Consider the following 27868-nt stretch of genomic DNA (forward strand, 5'->3'; position numbering starts at 1 on the left):
TCTGATCTAGAAGTCGATTACCATGGCAACGGTCGAATCATTTGGGTCAGCCTTGAAGAGAAGTATTCAGGCTTGAATTGATTAACCCACCGTCAATATATTTTGATTATTTTGCTCTGGCCTCCACTCTACTACTATTTGTATGCAAAATAGTACTGTATTATCACAATGAAATGTTCTGAAACAAATATATACGTCACACAAAAGAGCAAATTTATTATTTTGGCCAGTAAACAATATGCTTGGCCGGTGGATTTTTTCATCAACCAGTCCCTTTGGCCGGTGAGTCAAAAAGTTAATTTTGGACACATTTGACAAACTATACTATGAACTTTTTTAATATATTTTGACATACTATACTATGAACTTTTTTTTTTATATATTGACATACTATGACTTTTTTATATTTTGACATACTATACTATGATTTTTTTAAATATTTTGATATACTATAACCTTTTTTATGACTTTTTTCAACATGCTATGACTATTTTCATATTTTGACATACTATACTATGAACTCTTTATGACTTTTTTTCGACATATGACTTCTTTGATATGTTGACATACTATACGAAGACTTTTTTCAACATACTATACTATGACATTTGTTCATTTTTATGGTATATAATACCACTTTTTTGAGACTAATTGGCTCAACACAGATAGCCATGTTGGTGACTGGAACACTACATTGTGTTCTTGGCATCCAAACCTTTAGATAATTAATTATTAATTAGTTAATTAGTTAATAGGTTGATTGCTTCTTCTGTATTGCTGTAGTTTTAAATTGCAGACTAGTTTTTTTAGATCTGTTAGTACTTCTGCAATATTTCGAAACTAGCTCATTGTTTTGGTTTTATTCATTCATTCACACTCAGAATCATCATCAGTCTTTTTTACTCTGGTCCATGTGTACTTCCTGTCTGCTTCATTTTTTTTCATAGTATAGTATGTCGAAAATAAATTTTAAAAAGTCATAGTATAATATGTGGGAATAAAATGCAAAAAGTCATAGTATGTAAAAAAATGCAAAAAAGTCATTGACATTTCTTCTTTTTTTTCGACATACTTTACATAGTATGTAAAAAGAAATATTAAAAAGTCATTGTAAAGTATGTCTAAAAAAAAGTAATAGTATAGTATGTCGAAAATAAATAAAAAAAGTCATAGTATAATATGTGGGAATAAAATGCAAAAAATCATATTGTATGTAAAAAAAAATGCAAAAAAGTCATAGTATAGTATGTCTAAAAAAAAGAAGAAATGTCATAGTATGTAAAAAGAAATATTAAAGTCATTGTAAAGTATGTCTAAAAAAAAGTAATAGTATAATATGTGGGAATAAAATGCAAAAAGTCATATTATAGTATGTCAAAAAAAAAAGAAAAAATGTCAGTATGTAAAAAAATTTTTAAAAGTCATTGTAAAGTGTCAAAAAAAAGTAATAGTATAATATGTCAAAAATAAATCAAAAAAGTAATAGTATAATATGTCAAAAATAAATCAAAAAAGTAATAGTATAATATGTCAAAAATAAATCAAAAAAGTAATAGTATAATATGTCAAAAATAAATCAAAAAAGTAATAGTATAATATGTCAAAAATAAATCAAAAAAGTAATTGTATAATATGTCAAAAATAAATCAAAAAAGTAATAGTATAATATGTCAAAAATAAATCAAAAAAGTAATAGTATAATATGTCAAAAATAAATCAAAAAAGTAATTGTATAATATGTCAAAAATAAATCAAAAAAGTAATAGTATAATATGTCAAAAATAAATCAAAAAAGTAATTGTATAATATGTCAAAAATAAATCAAAAAAGTAATAGTATAATATGTCAAAAATAAATCAAAAAAGTAATTGTATAATATGTCAAATAAATCAAAAAAGTAATTGTATAATATGTCAAAAATAAATCAAAAAAGTAATAGTATAATATGTGGGAACAAAATGCAATAAGTCATATTATAGTATGTAAAAAATACACTGGGAAACATTATTAAATATTGACGGTTATAACTGTTAAATTGTCTAAAGTTAAACAGCACAATACTGTTCTAAACTTCAGGTAGAATAAAGAAGTTACACACACCTGTATCATTCTGTGTAAAGTGACGTCATGTTGTCTCACTTCAAACAATCTAACATGTGCTCATCAAACATTGAGTCTCTTCTTCCGTCTCGCTGTAGTTGTATTTTACAGACTGTAGTTTATTAGTCGGTGTTACTTGTTCAGTATTTAGCTAGCTTATTGTTTAGTGTCGCTTAATTGTGTTAGTTTTAGCGGTAAGAACCATCATGAGACGTCCAGCGGCCCAAACACACTACTGACTGACTGAAACTACCCACCTGAGAGTAGTTAGCTGTTGATTGAGTTCAGTTGGACTCATCAACTACATGAGCACCGCCCCCTGGTGGCGCGGCGGAGAAACACACAGAAAATCCATAAACACAGCTCTAATGGTTCCAACAGGGTAATTTTCATGACATACTATATTATGACTTTTTTAAATTAATTTTTTATACTTTTTTAAACTTTTTTTTATGACATACTATACTATTTTTTTTTTTTTTTGTATCTGTGACATTATTAGGATTTTATTCGTCATACTATATTATGATTTTTTTTTCGACATACAGTATTATACTATTACTTTTAAAAAAAAACTTTTTCATGACATTCTATGACTTTTTTGTCACATTTCCATGACATGATATACTAAGATTTTTTTTATCTGTGACATTTTTATGACATACTATATTATGACTTTTTTAATTTATTTTTTTACTTTTTAAAACTTTTTTTATGACATACTATACTATGACTTTTTGTCACATTTTGTGACACAATATACTATGATTTTTTTATTGGTGGCATTATTATGATTTTATTCATCATATTATATTATGATTTTTTTTAAAAACTTTTTCATGACATTCTATGACTTTTTTGTCACATTTCCATGACATGATATACTAAGATTTTTTTTATCTGTGACATTTTTATGACATACTATATTATGACTTTTTTAATTTATTTTTTTACTTTTTAAAACTTTTTTTATGACATACTATACTATGACTTTTTTGTCACATTTTGTGACACAATATACTATGATTTTTTTATTGGTGGCATTATTATGATTTTATTCATCATATTATATTATGATTTTTTTTAAAAACTTTTTTATGCCATTCTATGACTTTTTTGTCACATTTTTGTGACGCGTTATACTATGACTTTTATTTATCTGTGACATTATTATGGCATACTATACTATGACTTTTTTGTCACATTTTTTGACACAATATATTATTTCTTTTTATCCGTGACATTTTTATTCCATATTATACTATGACTTTTTGTGACATTTTTATGACTTTTTTCGTCATACTATACAATGACTTTTTGTCAACATACAGTAATATATTCAGATTTTTTTATGACACACTGTACTATGACTATTTTACTTTTTTATGACATACTATACTAGCCATTTTTACCTGTGACATTTCAATGGCATACTATACTACAACACTTTTGCTGATATTTGTAGGCATAAGAAAGGGGAAAGTTAAAGAATACCCACATGTGCCTCATAAGAAAAACCACAGGAAAGAATAGTCTGGACTTCAGTTTGGGTATTATTCTGGGTATTTATTAAGCAATCTCTTCAACCACAGTCATGTTTATGGATTGAATAGGCCTCAGATGTGAGAGGAATGCAGCTCTTAAAAACAAAAACAAAAAACAAATCCCTAATGAGATTAATTTAAAACAAAAACACCATAGCCTTATATACAAGTGGATGGGGTGGGCATGTGCAAGAGGTGCATGGGATTTCAGGGTGTGTATGATGATGCGTTGGTACAACAGGAAGATTTCTGAAGGTGGGGAGAGAGGAGGGAGGGTGGGGGGCTGGCTTTAGTACATGTAGCCTTTGGAGTAGGGCTGGGGGCCCATGTTTTGGGGGGCTTGTTCCGTGGCGTAGGGCACTCCCTCGTCCAGGTGGGACAGGGGCACCGTGTCCTCCTCGTTGACGTAGCGCTCGAACTCGGCCTTCAGGCTGGGCCGCTGATTGTCGGGGAAGGCCAGCGAGATGAGGGCCTCGGGCTCACACACAAACTTGTAAACATAGCGCTCCCCTGCCACCTGCAGAATGAGAGAGAGAGAGAACGGCTTGAGTCATGGAGGAATGTATGAAGAAGCACATTCAACTCCTCTTTCTTTTCCAGGTGCACAGATTTTTCCGTTGCCTTTATTTGAGTCTTAAAGGTGCAGGTGCTTATATACTATGGCATTTTTATGACATATTATACTATGACTTTTTTTGACTTTTTATGACAAATTATACTATGACTTTTTTTTTCTTTCTTTTTTTACTTTTTATGACATACTTTACTATGACCTTTTTTTTTTTTTTTTAACTTTTTATGACAAATTTGATTATGATTTTTTTTAACTATGACTTTTTTTTTTTTTTTTTACTTTTTATGACATATACTATGATTTTTTTTTTTTTTTTACCCATTATGAGATACTATACTATGATTTTTTTTTTTTACTTTTCATGACATACTATACTATGACTTTTTTGTTTTACTTTTTATGACATATACTATAATTTTTTTTACTATTTATGACATACTATACTATGACTTGAGGGATTATTGATCATTTTTATCAATTCTCGAGTGGTAAAAAATTGTTAAATTTAGCACCAAATCTGTGTAACAAATGGTATCAACCCCAAACTCTTATACACTTTTATAATTTATTTTAAATAACTAATTAATTAATTCATATTCATTTCTGATTTATGACTAGAACAACTTTACACGGCACTGAGCTGCATCTCAAATTAATCTTCAGGTTCCCAGCTTTCAGATGATGTACACCACTTTTATGTGACATCTACTGTTGACCTGCTATCTCCCCCCTAAAGACCCCCTGTACCCCCTAAAAAAAGGACAAAAACTGGGTGTGTTTTGTACCTTCTGCATGATTCCCTTCTCGTAGTAATAGCGCAGAGAGCGACTGAGCTTGTCGTAGTTCATGGCTGGACGGTTCTTCTGCATGCCCCACAGCCGGGCAACCTGCGGAGAGGGGAGAAGAAAAGGAAATGGTTGTGGTTACACGTCTGGCTCAGTTCAGCTTTGGTGAGGTTCATTTAAAGGCGAGCGGTTATTTGCTTTTGAAGGGCTTAAGAATATCGCCTTCCTCAAATGACACGTCAACACAGGAGAATCCTTTGTGTCAGCGTTTTTATTCATGAATTTCATATCCCCCCCAAAATCATAATTAGACCCAGTTGTGTGTATTTCCACGCTGTGACCACTAGGGGTCCTCGGTGTGCAAGCCGACGTCCTCCCTGCTCTTTAACTCAACAGCGTCAACATGCCGAGACCAGGGCGAGTCCCCACATGTGGATTCACTTCCTTTTTATGTAACCCATTACCACTTGAATGCAACCAGAGTCCCACAGTGTTCTCAGTGAAATAAGAGTCATGGCTGGTTGTCAGAGGCAGAAATACACTCCCAACCCAAAACTGAACCTCTCAGCTGACGAGGGACCACTAACTCCAGATAGAAAATTAGTGCCTCGCAACCCCACACAGACAAAGAGGACGTAAATCAAAATCATTGCACAACAGTGAATGTTGACAAACATGTGAGATAGTGGAAGAAGCCGAGGTGGGAGGAGGGAGCCGCTGAGATTCATGACTCAGGAGGAGACAGGTCGTATCCCACAGTGGCCATCCAGCCCTGTTTGATCTCTGAGTGTGCTCTCAGCCCCTAATTGCTCTTGTAAAACTCTTACCCCATTCATTTTTAATGTACAGTAAAAAGATAATGGAAAACACAGTATAGACCTCTCCGTATTAGGACCCACCTAAATGGACGCTGTCTGATGCGTCCAATCAAATTGCAGACTTAAACATCGCAAAAACGTCTCGACTAAAGAAATGTGAGGAGGTGAGAGAGAACTGGGGTGTTGGATGATTCTGTGCTTGTCCTTCATTTATCAATCCAGTGTTTCATGTGTTGAATAATGGATGGGGGGGACTAATGGAAGATGGATCACAGAATAGAGCGATGAGGAAAAGTGGCCAAATCTCACTTCTAATCGCTCTAATCTGGGTAGCGCCTTTAAACTAACATACATTCATTCCCAGAAAAACTCCTGTGCTGTCTTTATCAGATTCACATTGTGATCTCTATCAACACTTCTCCACTATCTGTGTGGATAAGGCCATACAGTAACACAAACTAAAAATACTGCTGATGCATTTTAAAAGGTAATTCAGACATTTAAAGGTGATAATATTACTACAGTTTTAATAGAAGGAGGTCCAGGCCTAGAGAATCTAGAGATGTCCTTTTACTGTTTGACAATACTGAGCAAGATAAGCATCATATTTTGGTATGGATTCACACCAAGCAGCCACCAAAACCTGACCCAAATGAATAAAAGTCTGACCCGTTCTCATTCCCAGGGCGTCAAATACCGACGCTTTTTCACGGCTGTCGGCGTTCGATACTATGAGACACAGTGGGCTTTCCATTAACTACAACGTAAGCCCATCTGGGCAACGGTAAACGCTCAGAGAAAGTGCAGCGGGAGTGTGGTGACGTAGTTTAAAGAGCGGAAAAGACACACAGGACAGGTGGGAGGGAAGGTGAATGGGTCCAACAAACACAAGGCTTTCATCCAGGAGACCGCTGTTCGTGTCCCGTGCGTTACGTTTCACTTTACAATCATCTGTTCGTTCATGTCCCGTGTTCACAACGTTCAGTAATTTTAAGCGCAGTCGTGTTGTTTTTTTCCTAAACCTAACTAAGGAGTTTTGTTGCCTAAACCTAAACAAGTGTTTTTGTTTAATTCACAACATTAAGCATGTGTTTACTGCGACCGAAAAGTGACGCCGAGGGGTCGTCAAGCACGTGTTTAGTGCAATGGAAAATATGACTCCAAGGGGTCCGACAAAGCTTCAATATGTGACGAGCTGGGATGAGAACGTGTTGAAAATGCTGTACCATTATCGGCTACTAGATGCTTCCTTCAAAAAAAACTGCACTGAAGTCATTTCGAAAAGTTCCAACTCTAAATTATTTTCAATACTTTGTGTTTAAAATATTGTCTGTCTCTGTGAGTCAGCCCTGTGATAGTCTGGCGACCTGTACCACGCCTTTACCCAATGTCAGCTGGGATCGGCTCCAGCCCCCCCCCGCGACCCGGAATAGGATAGGCGGTTACAGATAATGGATGGATGTTTAAAATACTGTAAATAATTAAAAGAATCAATGAAATTCGGTAAGACTCCTGCCGTTTGGAAACACAATTTTCCCGTCAACGTTGTTTTTTTTCCCCTTTCTTTTGAGACAACTTCTTGTTTAAAAGAAAGATAAGTTCAGACGTACCTCTTCGGGTTCGATGAGTTTGAACTCCATGCCGCGGCCGGTCCAGGCGATGAAGTGGGAGTTGCCCGGGTCGTCCAGCAGGGCCACCAGGAACTGCCAGAGCTGCAAAGAGCCGCGGCGCTGGTAAGGTGTGCCCTCGCGAAAAACACCACCACCCCCTTCCTGCTTCACCTCACCTGGAACGAGGAGAGAAGAGACAGTAGGTCAGCGAGGTCATGATCACACACGTCAAGATTTGTATTACAAATGGACTGAATCTGACCGGCTTACGTTATGTTAGTTTACACCCAGCCAAGTTAATTTGATACACATTAAAGTGGTAGTAGGCAGAATATTTTTGGCATGATTGGGCAAAAATCCCATAATAACCTATCAGCATATTGTAATTCAAGTGTTCTGAGAGATAACCAGACTTCTGCACCTCCTCATGGCTCTGTTTTCAGGCTTTAAAAAATCATTTCATTGAGAGAGAGCGTTCCTATTGGCTGTGCTCCGGTCATATTTGATCAGCGCTGCCTAGTTTGACCGTTTGGTCGGAGCTCGCGAGTGATTGACAGCCGGCTCTCATAGACATCAGCTGGACAGCAGACCTCAGATCAGCTCTAACTGCTTGTTTTCCTCCGGTCTGTGAAATCTTGCAGATGCCGTTAGGAGCACCGGAGGACACAGAGGCACATGATTTTTTTGCCGGTCACCTGTTTCATGCACTACTGTCACAGTATAGCGACCGTTTTATAAAAATAACTTTTTTTTAAATCATATTTGCTCCAATCTCGCCTACTTCAGCGTCAATGTACATCCGACTGTTCAGATTTATCATTAAATTAGGGTCTAATATGGTTCTTATATTACATGTAGAAACAAGGACATTTGGAGCAGCTAAACAGCTGGAGGAAGTCTCTGAGTTCTAGCGGGGCCAGTACATCATTAGGTCATCTAATCTTGATGTTTCATGTTTGCATACTGACGTAAACTGAATCAAATGCTTATTAACTACGGCTTATCAAATTGACCACTAAAAGGGCTGCAGTGCGTTTAGTTGAGACGGAAACAGGAACATTTTTATGGCACTGAGAGAAAAAACTGAAGGTAATAAAATGCATGTAGATGTTTAAAAGCAAGAAGAGAACATACTAAAGCTGGGTGAAGCAATATGAGGGTAAATGGACACTGATTAGCTCTTGGTTGTTTACCGGTTACTGGATATGTTGTACACAAGTGTGGCAACATGAGAAGCTCAGCTAAGTTACTGCTGTTGTCTCTCAGAGAAGTTGCACACTTCACTGGTTTAACCAGTGCTGACACCCTCGGGCTCTCCACTCAATCTCCTTTAGCGTCAATCACCAACAAACACCATGGGAAACGGCTCGTCTCTGTTCTCACCGTGACAAAGGGAGCCCGGCATCGTGTGTGCGGGGAAACCGAACCCACTAACTAAGCTTCTGAGAACACAAAGACCCATGTAGCTCTTACACAAGGATCCCTGACGTCGACATAAGATGATAGTCGGGCATATAGAGTTTCTGCTGTCACACCTCACCAAGTGGAGTGCAAATGAAATTCTGTGTGAGTGCGGGGGGATTATGGGTACAGCGGGCTCACCTTCGAACTTCTCTGGAACCACACGGGAGTCGTTTTCAAACAGATAGCCTGGGAGACAAAGGGAGGATTGTGTTAGAGTTTCAAGAGGCCTTGATCGGAGCACAACTAGGTTGTTCATTTGGGATCGGTGCCAAAGAGCTTTGAATACCAACAAAACACAAAGATCCATTCACGCATGAATAACGTTAAACCAATAAGTGTGTACTCTACTTTAGAGTACACAATAGAGCAGTGACTCTCAAAGTGCGGTCCGGGGACCCCCAGGGGTCCGTGGTACTCTGTCAGGGGGTCCGTTAAATAATTTGCTATAGACCCGTTTTCTGTTAGTACACATGATGACGTATTTTGTGGCCGGAGCGTTAAGTGGAGGCAGAATGATAGAGTGGTGCAGGAATGAGTCCTAAAACCCGGAAATGAGTTAGCATTTTAGTACTTCCTGTTCCCTCGTCTGGAAGTTGATGGGTTTTTAGTTAGATGCCTGAACTAAGGTCTGTGGTTAACACAAGCTGAAGAGATTTTAATGTTTTGTTCTACGACATAAAATACATTTTGAATCCTTTATGTGTCTTAAAAAAGGCGGTTGTTAACAAGTGGCTAAATGAGACTACTAAGTGTCATCACGCTGACTCGTCCTCCTTTACAGCCTCCTTGTTTATACTCGCGCTCATGCGACCGCGGTGTAGTTTGTTTATAGTCTAAAGTTAGCTTTTTAATTCTGGCAATTGCATTAACGTTTCAAAAATCATAAAAGTGGTGTTCACTTGTGAAGATTATCTTGCCGAACAAAACGTGTAAGGATCATAAACGTTTGTTTGCCACAGAGCTTATTTTCTGCAATAATCCAAAACCCAATGGAACAATCCCATTGGGTTTTTATCAAGGGAACTTCCTGGTTGGCCTACAAAAATACATTCTGGAAACCTTTGAAAGAGACTTGGATCTTTGCTCCCATTTTCAGGGCCAGTGAACTTATTGTAGTCGTTCTAAGTCTCTCATGTTGAATCTGAATGACCCAAAATGGTGCAACAAACAATGAGAGCGAAGGGAAAGATGGTTTTCCTTTTTTGCTGGAGTAATACTGTGCTTTTTCCAGGAGTTGTGTTTATTCAGGGATTCTTGAGGCAGGGGTGAGGCAAGAGCCTCTGCCAATGGAAACACAGACACTCTACGCTGGTTAGCCAATGGAAACACAGACACTCTACGCCGGTTAGCCAATGACCGCAGAGCTCTGACCAGCGAAGGCTCGACGTAGATGAAGCATTGGAGAGGAGATCGGATACATGCAATTAAAAATATTGACATCACTGTGATTATTTCTACTGAAAGACAACTATAGTTTGGCAGAGGCCTCTAAAAGGAGGTGAAGGTTATCACAATAAAAGCTGTATTACCTTCATTGCTGTGCTGGGGGTTTGGGTAGCCCTCACTGTGGTGGTACATTGAGGGACATCCAGGCACATCTGTAACACAAACACACATAGCTATAGGTCAAACTATAGTTTATTTCATCAGTTTAACAGTGGTAAACAGAATAATAACATAAGGAAAATGACTATACATTTGTTCCGATTGGTCAAAAGTCTTGAAATCTGGTACGGACATACTTTTGGCAAGTATCTTACAGTACAACTTAGATTTTCTTTTAGATCACATGATTTTTTAAACATTTGAAAAAATGCTAATATTGTGTTTGTTAAATGTTTTCCATATGAAATATTTTTACACGGCATATGTGTGCATATCTTTAATATTCAACTTCTTATGAGTTCATAGATACCAAACACTTCATTGTGCTCCTTGTAGTTTCTGAGAAACAGACATTTTCTTATCATACTATATCTAATATAATTCAGTTGCGGGCACAAATGGGTTAATCGATTAATTGTCTGGTCTGTAATAAAAGGTCAGAAAATGATGAGCCAAAGCCCAAGATGACGTCCTCAAATGTCTTGTTTTGTCCACAACTCAAAGATATTCAGTTTACTGTCCCAGAGGAGTAAAGAAACAAGAACATATTCACATTTAAGAAGCTGGAATCAGAGACTTTTGACTGTTGTTTTTCTTATAAAAGGACTCAAACCGATTATCAAAATAGTTGGCGATTCATTTCATAGTTGACATGTTGAAGAATAAATCCCTTTAAGTGAATGAAAACCCAAACGTACTGCTTACTAAGGCCAATATGAGCTTGAGAAAGTGTGTGCATTATGTGGACATTTTGTGTGATCTCCCCGAGCATTGCAAGGACAAACGCTGCATTTATCATATCACTTCTCTTGTCTCGGCTGGTATTTTTAGGCCATGAGCAAGCACCTTCACCAGACCAGAAAAGTGGTACAGTATACAGTGTCTGCACTTTATCTGGGCACTATTGACTGACCCGAATATCTGCATTCACCGAAATAGATTTTTATATATCCTCCTCATGAAGCCGAGCTCTCTGCAAGCTGGAACACATAATTACGTTATAATGAGTTATTATAATGAGAGAAGAGCTTTTGTTCTCCACATCCTGTGATTCACCTTTGTGTCTGTGTTTGTATCTGATACTGTGGTTGAATAAAAATAAAGGTGCGACACTAAATCTTTCTATGTGTTTTCGTGTCGTCTGTCAACTGCATGAACGAGACGAGCAAGAGCATAAAAAGCGAAGGTGCAGCTCTTTGCCTCTGGCTCTGGATGTGACTCACTCCCGGGGAATGCAGCTGCAGCACTGTGACTGTGATAAGATGCCACAGGGGAAAATCAAACCCTCCATTCTGGGGCAGCAGCACTCGATCATACTGTAAATAATATGTCTGCCAGCAACGGCAGGCTCCCACCAGGGAGCGATCGGTAGATTGGGTGTGAGAGCAGCGGGGTTAATTGTGTACTGAGTGGCATGACCATTTGGTGTCTTTTCATGCGACACAATAGCGGTGATTAAGCGATGGGACGCCAGTTTGTGTGTGAAACTAGTCTCATTCTCAGGGCTTGCTTTTAAAATGGCACTGTGGCATTTGGCTCTCATTGTTCACTTTGTACACATTAAAAGAAAACACTGGTGTTGTTGTCTTTACACGCTATTTATGTCAATCCTCTTCTTTTGTCTGCTCCACGACCATTTTCCCATTACACGTCCACGGCTGTACAGTTAGGGACAGGTTTTCTTTCAATTAAATGACCATAAAGGGCATTATAAATCAGCAGCAAACAAAAAAAACAAGCATTAAAGTCTTTATGAACCATATTAATTAATTAACCATATTAATTCAAAAGCTCTTTAAAATATAAATTATCCAATTAACTGCTTGAAAGAAACATTTTTTTTTTACTGTGTCTGCAAATTGGATTTACATTACTCTTAAGGTTTTCTGTTTATACTAATTTTTTTAATTGGACTTTTTAAAGACTACCTGGAATCCCACAACTAATCCACTAACAGTTCAATTGTCCTTTTTATACATGGTAAAGATTATCAGCCTATTTTATCTGTAGTTTTGGATTTATCCAATAATTTACATTACTGTCAGTGTGTACTTTATTTTGTATTATTTATTTTATTTTAATGTTTTTTTTAAATCTTCTTTTCTTTTTCTTTTTTTTTAAATTTAATTTAACTTTTTTTTTTTTCATCCTTTTTGCATCGGGGGAAAAAACTCAATAAATGATTACGGAAAAATATGAAAAGTATATAAAACCTATAAGGAAGGTTGAAATTTGCTGGCATTCTCCAGACAGATTAATTTGACATTATCTCCAGATAATTCAGGTTCCTGTACTATCATGAAAAGTGTGGCGTATTGTATAACTGTCTACAAACGAAAGATAAACTCTGATCTTTTACGTCTCTGCAGTTGGTCAAACTCATATCTGAGGAAACTCCACCAAATTCTCCTCCTCCCAGCAGAGAAAACATCCTTTTGTACTTTCCCTTTCTTTCTCAAGGTTGTGCGATTCCTTGTCAGTGCTATCCGGTCTCCTTATCAAAGGTGCGAGTTTAAAAACATAAGAGAGTGAAAAGATTTAGGTCGTTTTTTATTATGCATAAAGTGTGCTGTGTAAAGTTTCAGCGCTGGAAGGCATGCTTTGTAGCCGTCTAATGTGCATGAGGGACCTGTGGGAATCTCAACAGCAGCTCTAAGTCCTATAGAAGCTTTAATGCAGGTGAATGAGGACACGATGTATGGTGGGTGTTAGATTTCTCTCCTTGTTGTTTTAAATTCAAGCTGGTTTCTGTGCTCTCCAGTGGTACAGCTTGTTGTTAAAGCGCCTGCGCTGGCTGGCTACCCCACCCTGTACCCCCCCACCTCTACCACTCCTTCCCCTCACCCTCTCCCTAAGCCCAGCCAGTGAGAGGTTCGGGTTACTGCGGCCACGCTCATTTTTCCATTATGAGTTCATCTGCCTGCAGAAAAAGGAAGCCGCTGGTGCAACCTGAGACCCCGGAGCACTCCACCAGGGACTCTAGTCTTTCCAGTGCCCTCCATTTTCTCAATGAAATTCCTCTACCTCTCTCTCTCACAGAGAGCGGCGGTGGTGGTGGTGGGGGGAGGAAGGGAGGGAGGTAAGGAAGGAGGGAGGAGTGTAGCTGCAGCAGAAAAAAGAAAATACTTTTTTTTTCTCTCCTGTTCTTTGCAAAGTGTCAGAGAGTTGAAAGGAGGAGTTTGGAGGCAGGGAGGGAGTCTAGATACAGTGAAGAAGTTTGTTTGCCTTTTGGACATTTTGTTCTTGAGTTGGCTTTGCACACAGGGGAGGGTTGGTCTTTAAAGGGACTATTGTGAGGCCGATTGTAAAGCCAAATAATAATCCTTATAAATAACCAACCGTTGTCAAGATTATAGTTTCAGTTCACAGGTACACATTGTACTCGCCACGCTCGCTTAAATTTGATTTTATGTACACACATGAGATTAAACTGATTTGTCTGTCTCTCTACAATACAATCCAAAACACACAAATTACCATGACTTTACTTTCTGTAGTATTAAACCTTCAGTAACCTTGAAGGTTTATTGAATATTCCCTACATAGTGCTGAAATGATTAGTTGGTAAATCGTTGCTAATCGATTCATTTTTTAGCCAATTTAATAAATAAAAACTGCAAAAACGTTTGCTGGTTCTAGCCCCTAAAATGTGAGAATTTGCTGTTTTTTCTCTGTTTGAAATCATTGTTTATAAATGTCTTTGGGATTTGGACTGTTGTTTGACACAAAACAAGCAATTTAAAGCTTCAACCGGTCACCTTCATAGACTCAATCATTTATCAATTCATTAGAAAAATGATTGTAACTCCTCATTGGCATATTTCACCCACTTGATGTGAATTAAAACTCATTGAAAAGCCTGTATCATCATCTTTAGGCTACATCCACACTAATACGTAATAGACCTTTGCTACGTATACGGCATTTTCGAGACCCTAAAACGGAGACGTTTGAAAACGCTGCTGACCCCGTTTTAGTTTTAAAACTCCAGGGTTGTGTTTTAGTCTGGACAGACAGACCTTTGAAAACGATGATGCAGACACCCACGTTCGCTTCTTGATTGGGTCTTCGATTCGTCACCATCATGTGAACATCTTCTGTTGTGTTTTCCGCCGCCTTGAACGCCTTATACTCTAGTGTTACTCTCAGAAACAGCTCCACCTCGTTGTCGCTCCAAGCAAAGAAATCTCCGGTCTTGCTTTTTGCCATTGCTGTACTTCTTTCGTAGTATTTTCTGCAAATGAAACAACCAACCGTGCTGCTTCCTGTTTACAACGGCACGTGCATGCCCAGTGTACGTGAGTGGTCACGGGATATGCGTTTTCAGGCGTGGTAGTATGGACTGAGATTCATTCTGAAACGCTCGTCTGGACGGAGATCGTTTTCGTATCAGTGTGGATGTAGCCTTAAACATACTGTAGTGACATTAGTGTTAATATCACTCACCAGGTTCGTAGGTGTAGTCTGTGGGCTCCTGCTTTACCATCATGTGGGCTGGTGGGAACCTGTGTTGGTGCGGGTGTGAGTGTGGATGTGGGTGGGGGTGAGGGTGAGGATGAGGGTGGGGATGAGGTCCGTGCCCGTGTCCGTGTCCAGGTCCGCTCCCGTGCCCAGGCCCCGCCATGTGAGCCGCCCGCTCATACAACGGGTCTAGGTATTCTTGCTTAAAGCTCTGCTGCAGGTAGGGCATGCAGGGGTCGGAGTGCTGCCGATGATAACCACCTCCACCACCTCCACCTCCACCGCCGCCACCTCCGCCCCCTGGAACTCCACCTCCGCCTCCACCAGCTCCACCGGCTCCACTGCTGCCATGTCCCGCTGGGGCAGATGGCATGCGCTGAAAGGCCTGACCTGGTGGTGGGAACTGGGGGCACATGGGGTCTCCTGAAGGGCCCTGATACCTGGAGCTGACAAATGAGATACAGCAACAGTTTTAACAGCTGCAATTGCAGCTTTTTACGTTAAAAAACTTTACAATATTTTATAGTAGGGCTGTCTAATGGAATTAAAAATATTGAGTCGTCATTAATTGCATGATTGTCCATAGTTAATCGTGATTAATCGCAAATTAATCACACATTTTTTATCTGTTCAAAATGTACCTTAAAGGGAGATCTGTCAAGTATTTAATACTCTTATCAACATGGGAGTGGACAAATATGCTGCTTTATGCAAATGTATGTATATATTTATTATTGGAAATCAATTAACAACACAAAACAATGACAAATATTGTCCAGAAACCCTCACAGGTACTGCATTTAGCATAAAACAATTTGCTCAAATCATAACATGGTAAACTGCAGCCCATCAGTCAACAACAGCTGTCAGTGTGTTAGTGTGCTGACATGTGATTATCATAAAGTGGGCATGTCTGTAAAGGGGAGACTTTCATTTCACCCATTTTCATTCACATATCTGGAGGTCAGAGGTCAAGGGACCCCTTTGAAAAAGGCCATGACAGCTTTTCCTCGCCAAAATGTAGCGTAAATTTGGAGCGTTATTTAGCCTCTTTCCCGACAAGCTGGTGTGACATGGTTGGTACCAATGGATCCATCAGGTTTTCTAGTTTCATATGATGCCAGTATCGTCACTGTGGTATAATGTCAATCACAGCTGCTGCCAAGACGTGTGTTGTGTCACCTGGCGTTGATGGGGTAACTGTTGCTGGGCAGTGGCTGGGAGGTGGCAGCAGGGTTCATGTAGCCAGCATCGGGCCGTCCGGCCGTGGCAGGTTTCGGGGAGTAGTGCTGCTGCATAGGAGACATGGGGGTCCCTGGGCAGGAGCTCTTGGCTCCTCCTGCAGCCCTCTTCTGCTCATAGGCACTGTAAAACATCAACGCACTCATGAGCACATGCATACATGCATAAAGGCACATGTTACAGCAGGGTCGTACTGGCGAGGGTCAATACAACAGACAGAGCTAATGGGAGTTCTTTGGTGGGGGTTTGGTGGTCAATAGCGTGTGGTCAGTGTTTTAGCTCTGCTGACTTATCAGTGCTGGGTCATTGGATAACGGTTATGATTGAGAATGGAAAAATAAAGTAATTATTGTTTCTTTTGTTCTGCTCTTGGTAATAAAAGATGTCAGTTAATATGCAGAGAGACAATAAGTCAGTCTACATATCAGTACTCTAATAACATTTGTAAAATAAGAGCTAAAAAAAGGTCAAAATAAGCCTGATAGAGACGAGATTTAAGAGGAGGAAATGACGAGCCTCTTCTTTGCTCTAATCTAGAAACCAAAAGTTAGAGACAGGATGAGAAACCAGACTTTACGTGAAGGAAAATGTTTTTAGAGATATCACTAGAGGCAAGTACGAAAATTATGAAAACGTGACGGTACCTGGGTCTCATTCACATGAACGGAGGAAGGGAAATAACTCTGGATTTAGCTATTAGTGCATTTTACAACTTTTAGGACCTAATGACTTAAATAAGGACTATTCAAGTGTTCATACTGCGAAGTTGATTCACCTAAAACAAAAAAAATGATCCGCTGAGTTACAGACGTCTCTTTCCCAATGTAAGTCTATGGGAAAAAGTATTTTTGGGCCCAATGGTATCACGTGACGGACACGGAAGTTGTAGTACCACAGTATCATAAAACTCGGCGCTCTTCCTGGGGGCTTGTTAGGTAACGGCAAGGCTCGAGACTAACGGTGTCCCGTCGTCCCGCAGACGATAGAAAATGTGTTTGGGATGTGGTAAACTCAGTATTGACGTGTCCAGGGGAGGCACCCTCCTTTTTCCCTGATAATGTTACATTGTGAACAACTAATGCACTTTAAAATAGGCAGTACGAGAGCTTGTTAACGTTACCTGGTTACATTATGATGTGTTCAGGCTCTATTCAGTAAAAATGAGTATTCGGCAAAGGTAAATTCTAACGTTATCATGAAATGTTTAAATGTAATCTTGTAAAAAGTCGTAAATACAGCTATATAAAATAGATAAAAGAGTTTTGTGGATGTTCAGTGGATGTTGAAGTGCATGGGATTTATTATTTTACTTTTGTTTTTTACTGTGGTATCGAATTGGTGTCGATGAACCGTGGAATTTCCCCGGCATTGGTATCGATTACTAAATGTCCGGTAATCGTGACACACCTGGTACGAAAGGTACACACACATAAAAGGTTTAGGGACAACATGTACTTTGGCACACACAGTAGAGAGAGAACCTGGAGGTACCTGGCATAAAGGCACTGCTCTCCACTGGGGTAGCTGAAGCTCTGCTTGTGGCTACAGGACTGGCTGGGGTCGGAGCCCGGGCTCTGCGGTTCCTTCTTGATGGTGACTGGAGGGCTGTGAAATGCCACCGCTACAAGAGACAGTAAACAGAAAACAGAGATGAGGAGTTGGCACACACACACACTGCGGGCTTTGTGTATTCTTTTCTCCTCCGGCCCTGCCCCGATACTGCGGTCGTTAAGCTCAAATGTAAAAAGCAAATACTTCTGTCTGGACAGGAATCTCTTTTACGTGCCAGCCAAAATGCTTAAGTGACTGTCAGCTGCAAAAAAACAGGGCAGCAGACAGACGCGTATAAACACACACTTACACACACACAAAAAACACACACACACGCTCACACACGACCGCATTCCAGCAGTCGTTTTGGAAGCTCAACGTGTCCTCGCCCACTTTTCTTCACTCTTCCAGACACAACAACAGCCAAAACTTCCTCTCAAAGTCAAGCTTAAAGCTAAACAACTCTACGGGCCAGAGAAATGTCTGTGGACTGATGAAAGCAAAATGTCACACCTCTGTTAGAGCAGCATATACACCAATTCTGTGTCTCTGCATTCTTTCCTATTGGTATCCAGATGTTTGCCATCGCTTTTAAGCTTTGCTTTAAAGAGGGTAACCTGATAACGCCACAAACACCCTCAAAGGCCTAAATATTGAGCAACATTTTTACCATTTCATTTCCCCCCAAAGGCATCCATCAATCTCCAGCACGCCGAACTGTCTATCAAGCCGGACTGCTGGAGGGGACCTTTGCCTCGACGGCCACAAAAACCACCCAAAGTGGAGCTTCAAACTGTGCCGAGGGCTCGTGTTTATTATGTGAGGGGAGGTTTTCACCCGGAGAACTGTACAGGATGTTTTTCTGGTCCCGACAGGGTAAACAGCAGCAGCTGTGCACTTCCAGCTGGGGAGGCCTGTATTTATATGCGTGCACGAGTGTGTGTGTGTGTGTGTGTGTGTATTAGTAATCACGGCTAGTCTGTATCTATGTACGCACTTGTGAATGTGTATCTGTGTGTGTGTGCGTGCAGTGGGTGTGGAGCTGACGGAGCAGGCCACACCGAAAGCTCAGCCCAGGTAATTACATACTGTCGTCCATTCACAAAAAAAGGAGGAGAAGAAAATGTCTGGCAGACTGAATAAAAGGCCAGCGACGACTGCTCCGCTAAGGCGAGAGATAGAAAGTGAAAAAGCGAAGGAGGAAATGGAGTGAATGTAAAAGTGAGAAGAGATTATTGTGACATAAACCACAAACAGCAACGGGTTTCATTTAGTGTTGGCTCGGTTAGTTGATCAACAAAAAGTTAAAGGTTTTATTGATAACATTTTTACGTAGACGAATATTTAAATACATCCACAGAGATGTCTTTTCCTGAAAATATTATGATTGTGAATTAATCATTTAAAAAATGTTGGCGGGACCAAAATGTTGTTTATCTCTGTATCTGACGTTTGGTTCCCTCTTCTAACAACGCTTGTGAGCCAATAGTAAAACAATGTTGGTATCACGTGGCATCTCTGGGTCGTCAGTTAGTGTGGAAGAAACGGATAAAAGGCAGAGATTGACGATAAGTGTCTGGCAACGACTTGTTGTGAAGTGAATGCGACATCTAGTGGCTGAATGCTATCAATGTTATCGATAGCACCTTTAACAAAATGATCTATCAATCGTTTGTCATATATAAAAGGTATAAATGCACCTGATTCCTGCTTCTCAAATACAACGATTTGTCGTTTAAATAATAGTAAATGGAATAATTTGAGTTGTTCGTCGGACAAAACAAGCAAATATAAGATGTCGCTGGGGGTTCTGGGAAATTTTGATGGGCATTTTTTCAGTATTCTCCATAGACTGTATATAAGAAGTGGATGTAGTCACCGGGACGTCACACATTAGTTTGTGGACTGCCGTTTTGAAGAATTTGGCTGTTGCCATCTTGGTTTTTTGCAACCAGAAGTGTCATGAGAGAGTGGAGCTAAGGACAACTGACATTTTTAGGCGACCAAAAAGGTTATAATTAACTTTCATGAACTGAAAACACACTGTGAAAGGGTTAAAAGTTCGAAGGCGAAAACACGGACAACTCCCAGACCGAACAACGCCGTGGTAACGACCTGTCAATCACACTTCTTTTTGCAACCAGAGGAGTCGCCCCCTGCTGGCTGTTAGGAAGAATGTAAGTTTAAGACACTTTAGCTTCACTTCTCAGACACGGAGGTAGCCCACTGATATTTTCTAATAATTCATAGTCTCAACATTTAATTGATTAGAAGCACAGTTTTCAATCGGTATTCAAAATGAGTAGTAGTGATTACTACGGGATCAAACAGCGTAGCTGGGTTATCATTCATGAACAACTACATAATCTTAAAAAAAGTTCTGGATTCTTATTCTGCTTTCTGTTGCTATTCAGATGTTTATTTTACAGTTTCTAATTCGTCTTCGACTTAAGAGAACATGCATAAAATGATAAACAGAGTCGAACAATCAAAACGGCGCTACTCATCATCATAACCTTCCTATTTCTGGTCTGTACTCACTCTCCCATGGCAGGCAGGCAGGTGAGGAAGTGTTGGCTTTAGTGGAGGATCAACAGGATTAGAGAGCATTTACCCAGATTTCCCAGACAGACGCGAAGGGATTCCAGCCTCCTCTAAGTCTCCGACAGCTCGTCTGCTAGTACACAGAGGGTGGCACATGACTGCCGCTCTAATAATACTAGTGAGTTTGTCTATTGACATTCTCCCCCCCCCCACCCCCTTTCTCTGCCATGGTCATGAACTGCAAACAATCCTCAGAGAGAGTACACTCACAGTGCAGCCAAGTAGAGCCACTAATGCGATTGGCAGGAATATTTCCCTTGATGTGGCTCTCGGTTTATGAGGATGTTCCATTTCAAACGGTCCTGCCTGGGAACGGCGTCAGCTGTGTGTGTGTGTGTGTGTTTGAGCTACTGGTGTGTGACCTTTCTGGAATATTAATTAATCTGTTAAATGAGTGTCAAGCAGCTTTTTTGTGTTTGTGTATTTGCCTGTGATTGTAAGTGCTGTCTGTGGCATCGCGTGCGTTTTCCAATTAGATAGAGATGGTTGATGTTCCGATTCAGGAGCAGGAATTAGTGGGAACTAAAGAGAAAATTGGAAAAACTCAACATACTTAGATTCTGAAGTGCCTCGTGATTTTGATTAATAAACAAATCTTAACAAGACTTGGGAGTCTACAGCCATGCTAGCGGCTCTTTGAGGCCGTATTTCAGCATGCCAACAGGCTAACTTGGTGATTTTTAGCAGGTATAACGCTTCGTTTCCACTTAGGTTTGTGCCCGTAAATCCATATAGTATACAGTTTACGCCCCGTTAGTGTTCAACACAAAGAACTGCATCTCTTTATGGATGATAATAATATAAAACAGTGTTTATATGCAGTATATATATTAACGTTACTGTCTGCTTTTTGCCATCCAGCCTAGACGAGTCACATTTATACCCAAGAAGTTAGTGTAACAGGCTAACTTCCTGTGGCACACAGTGCATACGGTCTGTCCGTTATCTGCAGCAATAGCTACATTTTTTCAACGTACTTGGACCGAAGAAAAAAAAAAAATGTTTCGCCAACACATCGGAGATCACAGAGGTTTGCATAGGAATGATTGAACTTCTGAATGACTGAAGAGCTCTGCGGAAAGGTGTAATGTTTACCATGCATGTTGGTACAGCTGAGGCTGATGGGAATATCATTGCAAGTATTGGGTCATTAACCAAAGTTCATTTGACGAATACATAATTTGACCTGATGGTGGCGCTAGAGAAAAGTCTGGATCGCCAATGTTATTTCAATTCGTCCTCTTGCATGCTCAAATCATCTGTTACGCTCACGATTCTGCACAAATCTAAATCTGCTCTTACAAATCTGTGCTTTATGCTTTCTCAAATCCTTTAGAGACATGAATGTCTGAAACAAATTTCATTGCAATCCATCCAATAGTTGTTGAGACATCGTGTTCAAAAACACAACCTCATGGTGGTGCTAAAGGAAAAGTCAGAGGATCAACATCCTTACGATACATCATCTGGCTGCTAGCGTGCCTAAAAACATAACTTGGGAATTAATCTAACATCCAGTTCCAAGAATAGTCCTTAAATAAAAAATCTCTGGTCTCTCCATCAACTACTACAAACTCTCTGGCGTATCACAGTAAATCTCCCAAATGAAGTCAAATTTGCTGCTACAGTTTATACGGCGGTGGCAGTCTTGTAAACGGATCCAGGGGAGAGTTATCGTCTTCAGGTTCCCGTCCCTTCCTGCTTTTATTTGGGGCAATACGACCTCCGCTAACTGCTTTGTTAAATGTTACATCACCCTTTCACAGAGATCCTCATATTTCATAGCTTCTTTTCTACACCGAGGGGAGAGGGGGGGAGGTGTCGGTTCATGAACGTAAGCACAGAGTGAGAAGAACCTGAAAGGTGTTTAGAAGTGAAAAGACAGGTGCAGTACACAATAGCTGTTGCCTTTTAAAACAGACATTTTTTGAGATAACACAGAAGGGTGTACAGTTAAGTATATGGGAGTATTTATGCCTGGCCACGCTCCTGTGGATGATCGTGTGCACTTTCTCCTCCAGCGTTGGGCAGAGCGTGGCATTAGATTCCCAGCACCTCCTAAACTGATAAGGTCAAAGGCTTCGTCCTCTCTCCAAACTTCGTTGTCTTATCTCCTCCTTCCTTATTTTGTGGTATTCTTCGCCGCCTCCCATTCACTCCCTATTCTGAAGCGCTACGTATAGAGGTGACCCCCAGCTAAAGGCAGGGTGGAGATGGACTTTTACATATGTAAATGTGGGTTCTTAGAGGGGGAGGATGCAGGGTGAAAGGTGATGGTCATGGTTGAGTGCTTTAGGAAGTAGAGGGATCATTACATGGGGGGTGGGGGGATCCCATTCAACAGACACCCACCACAAACAAATCGCAGGAGCAGGGATGGCACCCCCCCCAACCACACGCACACACACACACACACACACACACACACACACACACACACTCTGCTCTACACAATGGGCCCCTCAGCTGAGCCATACGGAGGTGGTGGGAGCATGTCGGGAAACACTATTAGATCCCTACGGGATTCCTAAAAAACACAAACAGCGCTGGCAGAGATAAAACTATAACAGCTTTTGCAAAAAGATTTGTTTGCACTATGGCTGTCAATTTTAACATCACTCGTGAATGAGCCGTTTCGAGCAGTTTGACGAGACCTCACTATGAACTCTCCCATCTTTAGACGGAGTATTTCCTTCCATTAAAGGCCCTTGTGGAGGGAAATCCAATCTGAAGACAGCGGTGGATCTGGAGAGTCTTACACTGGATGTTTATGTGCGACGCGGCCAAGTCTTAAGCCTCTGGAAGTCTGCAGCACATGACACAATAACTCATTGGACATCAGCCCCAGTGTCAAACAGGGTGACTGGATCCTGCTAAACCAAAGAACATGTGAGCGTAACGTAAATACACCCTTAATGGGTCCAATCATACAAATAAGATTCAAGTCAAACTCTTACGGGAACCGTCTCAGGGCTATCTGGAGATCTGGTTCTTATCTCACACACGGTTTGCATTGTACATGTGCTGCTCAAGGCTGCTGTACAGACGCACTAAAAGCATGTGACAGGCTACACACCTGGTTCCCCCACTCTTGCCAATTGATCCCTTATGTGGTGACGGATCAATGAAAACAAGGATGCCAATTATGCCACAATGGTTTTAAAGGTTAAAAAGGAAGCTATTGATTCACACACGGTTTGCAAATGACATTAGCTGCTTAGCTGAATACATGGCTCCATTGTGGTGAGACGGAGGCGTAATAGGGAAAAGCAACGGTGTAATTTAAAAGTATTTGACCGTCAAAACATGCATTAAGTTAGATATACTTTATACTTCATCTCAGTAGGCTAAATGGACATCTAAACATAATGACAATGACTGACGGTCTGCAGGTTACATGAGGAGATTTAAAGCTTTAAAGATTCAGCATAGTCCAGGAAGGGGACAGAGTACATTTACACTGTTTTACTTCAGTAAGAGATCTGAATACTTCTTCCACCGCTGCAAATTACTCTCATGTGCACACAAACTAAGAAATAAGAAAGCATGAAATTACATATTTGTATGTCCAAGTTAAAAATAAATTGACTCCCAAAATAAATTTCTAGATCTGTCCTCGACCAAAGAAATTCTTAATCAACTAACACGCATACGATTTTGTCGACTAATGGATTAGTTGATTTATTCGACAGATCTGTAAAACTGAATCAATCAAATCTTGTGTTTACCAGAGATGTGCAGAGATTTGTTTATTTAATTTATTATTATTATTACTTTCTTTCTATTTGTATTATTATTATTATTTATTATTTTTATTTTATTCTATTCTTTTTTTTGTTTGTTTGTTTGTTTATTTATTTATTTATATTTCAATTTTGAATGCTGATGTTTTCTCTGGTGTACTTATTGTGTTTGTCTCTAAGCTCAACTACTTAAAAATTGGTTTATAAACTATTGTAAATACGAACTGTAAATTGCATACACGAAAACAACCTCGAAAAAAAGAAAAAGAGATGATCTCAAAATAATAAGTCAGCATGAAAAAAAACTTTAAAAAACGACTAATCGACTAAAGAAATGTCGACTGCGACCAAAACGACTGATTAGTTGACGAATCGACTAAGAGGGGGCAGCCCTATAAATTTCTATGTTTAATACGGTATAAAAAATTTCAAAAGTTCTGATCTCCACACTATTTTGATCCAATGTATTAATGTGTTTTGGTTTTGTAGGTTATAGTTCAGTGGAAAAATCCAGAGCAAGAGAGAGAGAGAGAGAGATAAATAAATGGAGAGTGAGGGAGGGAAAGGAAGGGAAGCGAGGCGATACAATATGATCCAGACCGTTTCGACTGCAGAGTGTATCCAGTCATTCCACTGATGCATGGAAACATGTGCTGGACATGTGTGTCTCAGGTCACTGCACAATCAGGAAGACACAGATAAAGAGAGAGCGCGAGAGAGAGAGAGAGAGAGAGAGAGAGAGAAAAGCCGCCTGGCCAGCGCTGACTAACTCATCCTCCTCTCTGAGAGGCCAACAGGCCCGAGAGTGGCTTCAGTATCTGTCTGCTCAGGGAGCCCAGGAGTGTTGGATCCATTAGTGTCTGCTCTATCTGATTTACAGGTCGTCCTCTCTCATCTGATAATGGTTCAGGCTCCTTGAATATTTAAAGAATGGTTGTCAGATACCTGCCAAACAAGCCTAACGAGATTGATGGAAAGTACAATCAGCGAGACGGATGATTGGCCGGGACAGCAGCGCCGTGGCACTTCTCACAAATGGGATTTTCTTTTCTTTTATTGGCCGTTAAAACGTTTTTTTTTTGGTACATCATGTTGTGTTGGCTAACAGGATGTAGATATGAATGACACCCATCATGGGAAAGGCAGCGGCGCGGTATATATTTTGCAAACGTCAAAGTTTCACTTCCCCTTTTTTTGTCAACTGGAAATAGATTGCAGTATTTATCTGAAGTGATGGGAAAGTCCTTGTTTTAACAAGTACACTCAGCTTTATTAGCTATGAGTCTTCTCAATGAACTTGATATCAGTCAGCGTTTGGTGTGGGATGTCAGACACGTACAACGAAACCTAACTGACTCTTGTTAGAGTGCTGTGGATAATTGAGTTGTGCCATCCAGAAGAGATATTCAGCCTGAGCAAGGAGGTGATTGAGGAGAACATAAAAACCTGGGGGAGTATGGGGGAAGGAAAATAGAAATTTCCAAGAAGAAATGAGAGTTTATAGTATATTTAACCCTGACAGTGTAAAAGGAAAAAATTAGAGCTGTCAATCGATTTAAATATTTAATCAAAATTAATTGCACATTTTTTATCTGTTAAAAATGTACCTTAAAGGGAGATTTGTCAAGCTTTTAATACTCTTATCTACATGGGAGTGGGCAAATATGCTTTCTTTATGTAAATGTATGTATATATTTATTATTGGAAATCAATAAACAACACAAATCAATGACAGATATTGTCCAGAAACCCTCACAGGTACTGCATTTAGCATAAAACAATATGCTCAAATCATAACATGGCAAACTGCAGCCCAACAGGCAACAACAGCTGTCGGTGTGTCAGTGTGCTGACTTGACTAGGACTTGCACCAAACTGCATGTGATTATCATAAAGTGGGCATGTCTGTAAAGGGGAGACTCGTGGGTACCCAGAGAACCCATTTACATTCACATATCTTGAGGTCGGAGGTCAAGGGATGCCTTTGAAAATGGCCATGCCAATTTTTCCTCGTCAAAATTTAGCTTAAGTTTGGAGGGGAGACTCATAGCCTCCAGCATGACATGGTTGGTACCGATGGATTCCTTAGATTTTATAGTTTCATATGATGCCAGCATCTTCACACTAGAAAAATATCATGTTGCGTTAATGCGTTAAAGAAATTAGTGACGTTAAAACGAACTTGCGTTATAATCGCGTTAGCTTTGACAGCCCTAGAAAAACTAGAATAATAAACTTCATATCTCCGTGGTCTTGGTAGCATTAAGGGATCGCAATTTTAATCGGTAAATGTTCTGACATCTCACGTTTTCCCTATTGTCCACTTCACTTTCAATTGTGCCGCGTTGGCTTTTTATAAACGGCCATTGACCAGTCATAAATCTCACCGCTCCATTGCTGTTTAGTGGAGCCGATACAATACATCCCTGTCCCGGGACATGTGCAGCGAGAGGGACATCCCGTCACAGGCGAGGGCTGGATGTAATTAATCTGGCACAATATTGACTCCTCACTCTCAATCCCTCAGCCCCCAATATAGCTGTCCCCTCTTAATGTTTAATGTAGCCATCGATCCAGCCCCACACTGTTACTGAAATGATATAATGAGCTCCCACTGCCCACCAGGGTATCGTGGATTGTGAGGGAGGGGTGTGTGTGTGTGTGTGCAGGGTTTCATTTGTTTGTTCGCCTTTGTGGCAATGCATGCCTGTACGTGTGTTTGGAGCCGGTGTTTCAAGGCAAAATCGGCCTTATCTGGAGGAGATAACACACACAGAACGGCCCGGACACCTTGCTTGAAATTATCAGCACACATGCCACATCCACAGTTCTTCCTGCTCTTCTCTCCCCTCCCCCCATCACCCTCCCTCTCACCCTCTCTCTAGTTTCTCGATCAGGATCTCGACCGTAATTCTTGACGGCACGTTTGACCCGCTCTTACCCCTCTCCTTCCCCTTATCTGCCTTCATGCTGATTTATCTGCGCTTTATCTTTATCAAGTCATCTATCAACCCCCCTCCATCTCCTCTTACTCCTCTCCTGGATCAGCGAGGATCGATACGGCCGTACGCTGGCTCTTAGCTCGCTCTGCACACCTACTGGTCTGTGTCAGCAGGTTACTATGAGGTCCACCCTCTGCAGCCGCCGCCGCCTCCACTCACATGCAGCGTGTGTGTGTGTGTGTGTTGGATTGTCAGGAAATGAAAGTGGATACGAGTATGAATGTTGGCCAAGAAAAAGAGAGCAAAAACAGCTCTTAAAAGGAGAATTCCGCTTTGACACGGCATTTATTTTCATAGTTTTGGACACTGTTCTTACTGAAGTAACTGCTAAGATCTGGGAACACGGTGGCCTCGCTACTTCACAGTCAGATGGGGCAAGAAACAGGATTTAGGTTTAAAGCTGGGGATACACCAGGCCGACATCAAAGAACTAGCAGCGACAAAGGCCGCCCGTTGAGTCGCTTCACGTCGCCTTTGTCTTTGCCAAAAAGTTGCACTTGAACACACCGCAAAGACGACGGCCAACTACCACGTACGTTCTGCGCCTGCGTGAGATGAAATAACTTTCCACACCAGCAGGCGGCGGTAGTCTGTATTCATCATTTAAAAAGGGAAACAAGAAGACTGAGGACGGCGGATATACAAGCAGTTTACTAAAGTGGCGTTTGCCGACCATTTTCACACCACTCTCACTCACCACTTAGCTTCATTCCAGACGGCCATATCGCTGTGAAACTATCTGTGCACTGGAATTATCAGATGAGA

General features: G+C 40.3%; 1 protein-coding gene across 3 annotated transcripts in view; it reads right to left on the reverse strand.

The window, feature by feature from the left end:
* Positions 1 to 3645: 3645 nt before the first annotated feature.
* Positions 3646 to 27868, reverse strand: part of etv4 (ETS variant transcription factor 4) — a 41154-nt gene continuing 16931 nt past the window's right edge. The window contains exons 1-9 of one of the 3 annotated variants that reach the window (XM_074621128.1): positions 20369 to 20464; positions 17695 to 17824; positions 16144 to 16326; positions 14947 to 15407; positions 10425 to 10493; positions 9034 to 9081; positions 7432 to 7607; positions 5004 to 5105; positions 3646 to 4161 (exon numbers count right to left, since the gene is read on the reverse strand). In XM_074621128.1, coding sequence (XP_074477229.1) covers positions 3934 to 4161; positions 5004 to 5105; positions 7432 to 7607; positions 9034 to 9081; positions 10425 to 10493; positions 14947 to 15407; positions 16144 to 16268 — 1209 coding nt within the window. In that variant the 5' untranslated portion in view covers positions 16269 to 16326; positions 17695 to 17824; positions 20369 to 20464 and the 3' untranslated portion in view covers positions 3646 to 3933. Of the gene's footprint in view, positions 4162 to 5003; positions 5106 to 7431; positions 7608 to 9033; positions 9082 to 10424; positions 10494 to 14946; positions 15408 to 16143; positions 16327 to 17694; positions 17825 to 20295; positions 20465 to 27868 lie in introns of those variants that run through there. The other 2 variants (XM_074621127.1, XM_074621126.1) reach the window with 2 other exon arrangements.

This window comes from Sebastes fasciatus, chromosome 20 (assembly GCF_043250625.1).
Source record: "Sebastes fasciatus isolate fSebFas1 chromosome 20, fSebFas1.pri, whole genome shotgun sequence".
In the NCBI taxonomy this organism is placed as follows: domain Eukaryota; kingdom Metazoa; phylum Chordata; class Actinopteri; order Perciformes; family Sebastidae; genus Sebastes; species Sebastes fasciatus.